Source organism: Musca autumnalis, unplaced genomic scaffold, assembly GCF_047663935.1.
Source record: "Musca autumnalis isolate F117 unplaced genomic scaffold, ASM4766393v1 scaffold_5, whole genome shotgun sequence".
In the NCBI taxonomy this organism is placed as follows: Eukaryota; Metazoa; Arthropoda; class Insecta; order Diptera; family Muscidae; genus Musca; species Musca autumnalis.
This window is the reverse complement of record NW_027412088.1, coordinates 108723752-108734560: the sequence shown is the minus strand read 5'-3', so window position 1 is coordinate 108734560 and position 10809 is coordinate 108723752. Positions and strand designations below refer to the sequence as shown.

The 10809-nt window shown below is 36.1% G+C and overlaps 1 protein-coding gene across 1 annotated transcript; it reads left to right on the top strand.

Moving 5' to 3' along the window:
- The first annotated feature begins 5689 nt into the window (after positions 1-5689).
- Positions 5690-6594, top strand: LOC141405319 (uncharacterized). The gene is made up of 2 exons (XM_073989526.1): positions 5690-6012; positions 6074-6594. The coding sequence occupies exons 1-2, from the start codon at positions 5956-5958 to the stop codon at positions 6410-6412; spliced, it is 396 nt and encodes a 131-aa protein (XP_073845627.1). The 5' UTR covers positions 5690-5955; the 3' UTR covers positions 6413-6594.
- The last annotated feature ends 4215 nt before the right edge of the window (positions 6595-10809 follow it).

Genomic DNA, 10809 nt, shown 5'->3' with positions numbered 1-10809 from the left:
ATGTATTTAGGGTCCTTTCAGAATTTTGTGGCCCTTTTTCGACATCTGACCTTGCCGACAAAAATGTGAATTAGGATTAAAGTTCAAAAGTGTTGCGAAGGAGGTACTTAAAGGAGTGGAGCGACATAGTCCATTATGGAAGTGAATCTTATTTTGGGAGTCATATCTTTTCGATAGATATCGCGCCCACTAGTCATTTCAGTGGGTCATCGTTAGACAGCGGAATCCTATGCAAATGCATATATGGTTAGGATGGTTGTAGAGAAAATCTGATTAGACAGAAACTCGTTTTATCGCAAAATAAAACGAATTAGGCCCAGAAATTTTTGCATATCGTGAATATTTTGACATATTTCTACATATTTGCATAAAACGAGCATATGCAAAAGTATATACGAGGATTTGTGGTCTAAAAATCCCACCGAAATGGCTGAAATGTGGTATAAAGTCTTCGTTAGGGATATGAAACCCCATAGAACGGTACCTCCCAATTTCCGATATTTTGAAGATTGTGGCCTCAACATCACACTTAAATGGCTGTATAAGTCTTCGTTGGGAGTATAACACTTTCCACCTGAAATTTGCCAGATAGGTCCACGTCTTCATATAGCCCCCATAGGATGGTACCTCCCGATTTTCGGTATTTTTAAAGTTATCTGAAATTTGGTATTTAGTCTTCGTTGGGGGTATAAAACATTCCACCTTAAATTTCTCGATATGAGCCCAAGTCTTCATATAGCCCCCATCGAACAGTACCTCCGGATTTCTGGTATTTAGAAGGTTGTGGCCTCAATTCCCCTCCGAAATGACTGAAATTTGGTATTTAGTCTTCCTTGGGGGTAAACAACTTTCCGCCTAAAATTTTTCGGTTTAGGTTCAGGCCTTCATATAGTCCCCATAGAACGATACCTCCCGATTTTCGGTATTTTGAAGGTTGGGGCAGTGATTATACTTTTTCTATTTTATTGCATGGTAGAACAAACCAGGTAAAGTAAATACTACAACAAATACAACTCAACAACAACCACAAAGAAATTTGTTTTTGTTTGTAATCGTTAGTGTCAACGTACATGTAAACAAAATAAGAAAATGTCTATAAATTATTGGAATTTAAAAAAACTAATAATTTTTCACATTTGATTGAATATTTTAAAAAATATGAATGAAAACTCGTTAGATTTTCAATTTGAATGTTTCCATATCATTCCACTAAATGCATAATTTCTCGCAGAAAGTAGAATTCTTGCAGAAATGTTTGGGGTCGCTGGTAATTTATTGAAAAAAGGGAAGCTGATTCCATCGTTTGCTTTTGAAAACAAAAATCACATGTTTATTAGGGCTTTTTTCTTTTCAATATTAACAAATATTGTACCGCCTCTATAAGCGGTGTTTTAGTGTGTGGCATGTCGGTCGGACCTGGACGAGATTACATGTCTTTATGGGAAATAGTTTTTTTTCTGATGAAAAATTTTGTTCTTCAAAAAATATATGTATATCCCTAATATACATCGAACATAGAAATAAATATATAAAATGTCGTATGGAATTTGACACTAACATTACAACCCAGTTCAGTCAGCTGGGTATTGCTGCTACCTTTTCTTGTTCTACCATGATTTTATTGACTCGTCTGAAAAGAATTTCAAACAGAAAAATTGTACATACAAACATTTTTGTACCTATTATTGAAATATTTGTTGCATATGTCATCTGTTTCGATTGCAATTGAATCAGAAGCCAAAAATATGCCTAGTACCAAAATTTGACATGAATCGGACCAAAAATAGGGGTTGTATAAAATTCCGCTGTCTAGTCATCGTATAACTTGTGGAGTAGTATGGCAGGAAGCATGGACTTGTCAACGGAAAACATATTATCGCTGTAAACAGGACCATAACGTCATCGGTGTACAATTCCAGGGATCTTCGAACAGACCCTAAACTGCACTTGGACACAAATGTTGAACTTTGTGGGGGAGGTTCCCTAAGTAGAGAACCGATATGGTCAATTTTAAAAGTTAAACTTAATTCGAACAAAATATTAGGAGATCCAATGTTTGGAACAAATTGGTTGCCCCGTTCAAGAGTTGTCGTGCATACCATTTTAGTGAAATTTTTTAAATATTGGGGGGTAGTACCTGAAGTTGTGGAGCGGTATTGCCCATCTTCGAAGTGAAACTAAGTTTGGACAAAATATAACGAAGCCCATATTTTGAACCAAATCAGTTGATTAGTTCGAGAGGTATCGTGCTCTCCAGCTACTGCATATGGTGTCATAGGGGTGTTACGCCTTTTGGGCTGTTTTCTCAAGAAGTATGGACTTGCCCCTGGAAAAAAATTTTTATGTACTAATTGAGCCAGCAAATGCAAGTTGCTTCAACAAAAATCAAAGTGAATCAAGAGCAGGCCTTAATTTGAACTTATCCGAAATTTCGTGTGGGAGGTACCCGAAGGAGTGGACAAATATAGTCCATATTCGAACCTGATCTATATCCGGCAGATATATTAGGATGTGCAAAGTATGGACCAAATCGGTCACTCCCTTCAAGAGTTATCGTGAGCACAATTTTTCCGAATATTTTTGAACTTTTGTGGGGGAGGTACCTGAAGGAGTGGACCGATATAGCTTATCTTCGAAATTAAACTAAGTTTGGACAAAATATTTCGAAGGCCAAATTTTGGAACGAATCGGCAGAGGATATAAAAGTCACTTCTCTTGCACTAACCGACTGGTAAGCATCCCTTCTCGTCTCAAACATTTAATAGTAGTACTAATTCCTGTGTTTTTATTCTCTTCTCATTTCACCGCAAATTATTCCGCATTGGTTATGAGGAGTAATTCATAAAAATATACAGTCCACTACTTTCTACTGGTTGATGTTCCTGTTGGATTACATCTTTGGCTCTACCAACAAGATATCAAATTTATTCACATAGTAATTCGTCGGTCCTCAAGTGCTACGCTATAGAGCGGTTCGACCGTAGTTTTTATAAGGTATTCGTTCACAGGTAAATTTTTTGGAATGAATATTTTGAAGTACGGCGCCTCCATATTTTACGAATTTTCCGGATGTTAACTAAATTTTTTGACTGAAAAATCATAGTTTGATACGAAACTTCTCCACCAAAAATGTTCAACATATACATGTTTTGGTATAGCCCCCACATAACGGCACACAATGTCGCGAGTTCATATTAACTGTGGCCAAAAATAGAAGGAGTTGTCGTATGTGCATCAATTTTGGTACACGTACCTATTATTGACTTACAATGTTCAGGACAATAAATTGGGTTGGTCGGTCCACGTTTTGATATAGCCCCCATAGAACCGTACCTCCCGATTTTCGGTATTTTGAATGTTTTAGACACAATGACCAACCGAAAGTATTCAAATTTTGTGGTTAGTCTTCGGCAGAGGTATTAAACTTTCCAACAGAGAATTATGGTCCACGTTTTGATATAGCCTCCATAGAACCGTACCTCCCGATTATCAGTATTTTAAAGATTTTAGCCTCATTATTACACCGAAATTGCTGAAATTTGGTATTTAGTCTTCGTAGGTGGCATTATTTCTTCACCTTGAAATTTTTCTGCATAGGTCCACGCCTTCATATAACCCTCCCGATTTTCGGTATTTTGGAGGTTTTAGCCTGATTATCACACCGAAATGGCTGAAAATTGGTATTAAGTCTCCGTTGGGGGACTTATAACCTTCCACCAGAAATATGTCGGTATAGGTCCTCGTCTTCCTATAACCCCCATAGAGCCGTGCCTCCTCATTTTCGGTCTTTTGAGTGTTGTGGCCTCAATATCCACCCGATATGACAGAAATTTGGTGTTTAGTCTTCATATTGTTTGTGAACATATTGAATATATCAAACTCTTGTCTTTATATATGAGAAATTTCCTTTAAGATTTTTTTTGACCAATTAGTGGTCAAAAAACGGTTAATTTTTTGTAAAAATCGAATTTTGATTTTCGCTGTTCACAATTTTTTTAAAAATTAATATTTTTAAAATTCTCTCGTTTTAAAGCAAGATTATTAGGTATGTAATAGGCCCACAAAAATATATGATGATCGGTTCATTCGTTTTCGCGCTATAGCCAACACCGCAAACCGATTTGTTAGAAAAGGGGGTATCCTCTCAGTGAGGTGGTCGCTGAAAAAGAGAAACGACACATTCGTCTGCAAACCTCTGCAGCTGGGACCTTTATATGTTTGAAGTACTCACTTTTTACTACTCATACAGCAAAAAATATCAATATACACTTTTATACAATTTTTTCCCCACTCCACTCAATTTAAAATTTGCTTCAGAAAATTAATAAACTTAGTAATACATGTTTGGGCAAATGTAAACACCATATGATTAATATTTACATGCAAACAAAAGTGAAGCCCAGTTTATTACATCCCAAGAGAACTTAGGAAACATTTTTGCAGCGACCGTTACTTTTAATTTTAAATATTAACGCATAATATAATTTATTCATTTTAGAAGAAAAAAACACAAAAATGCGTAATAACTAAAATTGTCGGATTTAAATCCTCATATAGTAAAAACTACTTCACGTATCAGTACCAAAATTCAGATTCTTCTTAATTAATATGTTTTCTATCACTCCCCATCAATAAATTTGTTCAACGAAGTATTTAGTTTTTACCATTTTTGGCCACGGCCGTAACACTGTGCGGCAGTGTTTACAAAACTTCTCCACGATAAATTGTCAGCATAGATTTATGTTTTGCTATAGCCCGCATATAAGAATACCTCTGTAATTCGACATTTGAGGTTCAAAGTGGTCACAAAACTTCTCAACCAAAAATTGTCAACAAAGGTCCATACTTTAATGTCGCTCTAAGGTAAAGGTACCGCCCGATTGAAGGCATTTTTAGAAACATTTCATAACATAATTTAAGCATTTGGAGTTTCCGTGGACAAACATTTCTCGACCTACAATTATTGAAAGGAAAGAAAACTAATGATTCCATTTTAGCTCAGAATATTTTATGGTGGAGGCTATAATTATACATAATTAACAATTTATGTAATCTCATAACTCATCAAGATCTGGTTATTCAAAAACCGCGTTGGACACGGTTCTACTGAACCGATTCCTACAAACTTTAAATCTACAACTTTTACTTTAGCCTGTTTTTGCTAAATCTTACCGCTTTTGAAAAAGGAAAATCTAAAAAAGCCTCAAAAAATTACATTTACCGCGAATAACTTTTTTTGCACACATAAGGTCGATGGGAACATTTTTAGGACATTGTTTCTAATGGCAAACCATAGATATCCACCAAAATGCAGTTTAGTGGAAATTTCTGTTATTTCACCTTTATACGCATGTCATTTTGACTGGGCTAATATGCGTTTTGTCTAATACTTACTATTTTATGTCCTTGCATCAACACAATCATATTTTTAATTACTTGGTAAAAATGTGGAGATAAAAGAAAAATGTAAGCGGGGAAGTGTATTGGATATTCAATGTAACCATTGCAATGTTTCATTTGCAATTCATTCGTTGTCGCAATTCAGAATTTTTTATGCAGTGTTAACAGTTTTGTATAAAGCATACGGTCAAAGGTAAATATTTTGCAGTCCATGTTTTAAAGTAAATGTTTTGAAGTTTAGAATTATATTCATTGAATAATGAATAATATTTGTTTTATTCCATACCAGATCTGTTTATTTGTACTATGCATCTACTAAGGCGTCACTTAATGTTCAGTTTCATCAACGTTGACACAGATGTAGCTTGAAACGTCCATCTTTATTTCTTTTTACTTTCGACCTGACGTAACTCATAAGGTTCCTTTATACGATCTATTTATTACTCACCACAATTGAAGTCTTAACTAGTTAAAAGTCACAAGTAATATTGGTATTCATATAAATAGATCTGGCGTCGATGTAATTGATTAAGTGTAGTATCAAAAGCAAGTGTCATGAAGTACTTTATTTTATTGGGACTTCTATCTTTGTTGGCCATTGGCCAGGCTCAAGTAAGAATTAAATTTAAAATTTTATTTATTATATTTGATGCAGAAATCAATTTTTATATAGAATGACGAAAATAAAGCTACGACTTTGGATCCATCCGAAGACGATGACAATTCTTCCCCGGCTCCATCACCACAACCACCCAAACGTCCGGAACACGGTAGACCAGGCCATGGTAGACCCGGAAGACCACATTGGCCAACACCAGGATTTGGATTCTTCGAACCTGGACACAGAGTACCATTGCCAAGGCCACTTGAGCGTTTAAGAAATGTTTTTGCACCTGTGAAACCTAATCCCAATCCCTCAGAGGAGGGTCCAAAACCCAATGAGAATGAACGTGTTCCAGTTGCATTTGTATTTGGTTCCGGCAAAGTAAAAGGAGAAAGTTTTTCTGATTAATTTCGGGAACAATAAATTTGGAGACACCTATGGCCAGGGCATAATAGTTGACCCTAAGGAGAAAACTACTACTACAACTGCAGGTTATGATTATTACAGTTAAATAACTACGGAATTAATAGCAAGCAACCTAAAAAATATGTAATTCAAAATAAAATATCTATAAATCTTATTTTATTGTATTTATACCCTCAGCATTTATTCTAACGAGGGTATATGGTAAATTTCAAATTTCCTTTTCAATACCATTAAAAAAATTTTTTTTTGCGAGCACATCCGCGATTTTTGGTACTTAGGTTAAGAAGAAAATTGTGGTTTCAAATATGTTCGCGTTCACAAAATTGGATGCTACACCCAAAAGTTATAGGGGGTTTTGTTCCCTTATAATGAAAAAATATTTAAAAATTCCCTTTGGGTTTTAATAAGAAAATATATGTATAAATCGTTAACAGAATGTTATATCTATCCGCTGATGTTAAAATATTTCTAAATTTATTTTTATTTTCACGGAAAATCAACAAATAATGAAAAAAATCTAGAGTAAATTTAATTCATTCTAACTCAGAGTCCATATATATCTCAAAAAAAAATAAATTTAAAATCTCTACAGCATCTAGACAACGCATAGAAATATGTGAGACCAAAATTATAAAGATTGGGGTCATAACATGCATATTACAGCAACAACAAAAGACAAAAACTTATTGTGGGAATATTATTTCAAAAATATATTTTTTGGTTTAATACGAAAAATTGGAGAAACATTTTTAGGAGTTATTCTACTAGGAGTTATTCTACTACGCTTAGAAGAAACATATGACCGTTGTTCTGCCCATTAAAATTATTCTAGGCGATTTTAATGCCAAAATTGGAAAGGAAAATATCTTTGGCCCAACAGTCGGAAAATTCAGTCTCCACAGTGAAACATCTGACAATGGTATGAGGCTGATAGACTTCGCAGCGGCAAAAAACATGGTAGTTAGCAGCACCAGATTTCAACATCTCGACATTCATATGGGCACCTGGCTGTCTCCAGATTAGAAAACAAGAATTCAAATTGATCACGTTGTGATAGATGGAAGGCATCAATTGAGCGTGTTGCGTTCGTTCCGAGGAGCAAACATAGACTCGGACCACTACCTTGTTGCAGCAAAGGTACGCACCCAGTTAAACGTAGCAAACAAAGTACGAACAGACACAACACGAAAGTTAGACATCGGTAAGCTGCAATCACAACAGATAACCACAGCATATTCCACTCAACTAGCCCAATGCTTAATCTAGGCACTCCTCATCCCGATAGCATATCAGCGCAATGGCAAAGTATTGATCACTCCACGCAAACAGCCGCATAATCCATACTTGGATACCAGAGACCTCCACCAAGGAATCCATGGTATGATCAGGAGTGTCGTGCTGCTACCGAAGAGAAAAATGCGGCATATAGGGCTACTTTACAATCCGTAGCAACGCGTAGCGCACGAGAGAGATACAGGGAGAAAAGGAGAGAGGAGAAACGTCTTTTCCGCAGAAAAAAGACAGAAATGGAAAAGCAGGAGCCAGAATGAAGTCCGAAAATTCTACCAAGGAGTCAAGCATCAAACTGATGGCTTTGGTACAGGCACATCCTCCTGTAGAGACCAGCAAGGTAATTTGGTAACAGATACAGATAGTGTACTCAGGATATGGAAAGAACATTTTTCAAAACTGTTGGTATCCAATAGCAGCGAAGACGACGAAGATACCACAGACCCAATCCCAGAAGATGGTATTGAATGTATACTGCCCAGCCAAGATGAGGTAAAGACAGCAATAAATCGGCTGAGGAATAATAAGGCAGCAGGATCCGATGGCTTACCAGAAGCGCTGTTCAAAACCGGAGGCGACACGCTAATAATGTGTATTCATCAGCTAGTTAGCACCATCTGGCGGGTAGAACGAGTACCCGACGATTGGAACCCGAGTATCCTGTGCCCCGTCCACAAGAAGGGAGATAAGACTGTATGCTCTAACTATAGGGGCATAAGTCTTGATCGACTCACCTATCACCTTTTGTCGATTATAAAGCAGCCTTCGACAGCCCGCTGCGTTCAAAGGTATTCCAAGCCATGTCTGAATATGGTATCCCCGCAAAGCTCATCCGGCTTTGTAAAATGACTTTAACTGACACGAGGTCCTCAGTTAAAATAGGAAAGAACCTCTCCGAAGAATTTTGTACCAAAAGAGGTTTCAGGCAAGGAGACAGCCTTTCGTGTGATCTCTTCAACATCCTGCTGGAAAAGGTTATACGAGAGGCAAACGTCAAAAGAAGTGGCCCAATTTACACCAATAGCCACATGTTACTTCCTTATGCTGATGATATAGACATCATTGGACGATCAGTAAAAGAAGTAACTGATACCTTTATGAAGGTCGAAGGAGAATATGCTATAATTTTGAGGTAGTAAAGACTTCGTCTACCTCGGCACCTCCGTAAACACAACAAACGACATCAGTTGTGAAATAAAAAGAAGAATTGTATTGGCCAACAGATGCTACTTTGGTTTAAGTAAGCAGTTTAAAAACAAAGCCACATCTCGTCAAATAAAAATAACGCTTAACAAAACACTGATACTACCCGTGCTGATGTATGGCTCCGAAGCCTGGGTACTTGAGCAAGCAGACATGACAGTGCTTGGTGTGTTTGAGAGAAAAATTCTTCGAAAGATCTACGGAGCTGTATCTGCTATACAATAGAGAGAAATGGAGATCTTTTCTTAGTTCGGCCTATGGAACAAATGTTCTGTAATGGGCCAGCTAAGTCAGTAATTCGATGTACCAATCACGCCACCGACGTAGCCAGGGGGGGGGGGGGCCCGGGCCCCCCATAATATCCCATAGGATATTAGCTTATGTTACTCATTTTTTAATTTTTGAGTAAATTTGTAAACTGTTTTAAATTGTTCAAGAAATATGTAAAGCAGTTGGAAGCATTACAGATAATTGTTTAACTACATTGGTATACTTATTGTCCAACATATTTGAAAACATAAAAATAATGAACAAGTTAGGCTTTTTGAGTAATTTTATGCATAGTTCTTGTTAAGTTTTAAGGTGTTGTTTAAGCGTTTAATCGGAATTTTAGGCTGAATGTGTTACTGAGTTCAGAACAATACGTTTATTGTTAGGTCCAATACTTTGGCTTATAAACAACATCCAGAAAAACATTTTTGCGATATTTTGTTTTTGAAATTTTTTATAAGAGCAATTCAACAATAAAATGTGGAACCGCGCTTAATCTTTGTGGTTTTAAGTGTCATAAATGTCTATTGGACAATAGGATTTTTCTGTCAAATTTTTATGTTTTGTTCGACCTTTCGAATGTTAATAAGATCAAGATTATTGAGCTTGAGGTCAATGTTTGTATTTTACTAGCTGAACCCGGTGCGCTTCGCTACCCCAAATAAGGTAAAATATATTTTGAGAAATTTATTTGTAGGCCAAAAATATATATGGGAGCCATATCCAAATCCGTCACAGATTCCAAATTTCATTGAAATTAGACATACATAGCTGTTTAATGCATAAAATACATGAAATGGCCGAAAATATATTATGCGCTATATCCAAATCTGAACCGATTTCAATTCTAGACCATTTTACCATTCTATAGATACTTGTATAAAAAATCTAAATTGTTTGGAGGTACCTCCGATTGTGTGCTATATCTTCGGATCAACGCGGAATTTCAGAAAAGTTTATAGCCTATGTTACATTCAGGCCATGTAGTGATATACTCTGAACATTTTAGGAAGATCGGTTCAGCGGTTTTTGAGTCCATAAACTTCAAACAAACAAACGTACAAAGATTTTTCTACTTTGTATATATTGATTTATTACATATTATTTCCAATATTTAAAAATTACAATGAATTTCATCTTCAGAGATTTTTCTGTAGTTTACTCTTTGAATAAAACCAGAAGAAAACGTTATAGAAACCCACAGCAATTGTATTTTGGGAAGTATTTTCAATGGATGCACATTTCTAGAAATGTTAATTTTTCCTACTTAGGTAAAGGACCTTGTGACGACAAACGAAATCTAAAAACTGATCGGAAACAGGTTTTTCTTCGTCAAAATCTCAACAAGTACCATTCGACTTTGCGGACAGAAAAATACCCTGAGCCTGTGTGAATTGAAACTTTCATCTATAGACAGATCGAATAGCGACTACACAGCCAAAATCCAAAAACTATGCATTAGGAGATTTTCAGAAATTTGTAGCCATTTTCGGACGTATGAACTTGCAAACCAAATATGGATTTGTATCATTGATCACAAGTGTTGCGGAGGAGGTATTGAGAAATGGACCGGACCGACATAGTTCATTTTTGGAATAGATCATATTTTGGGAGTC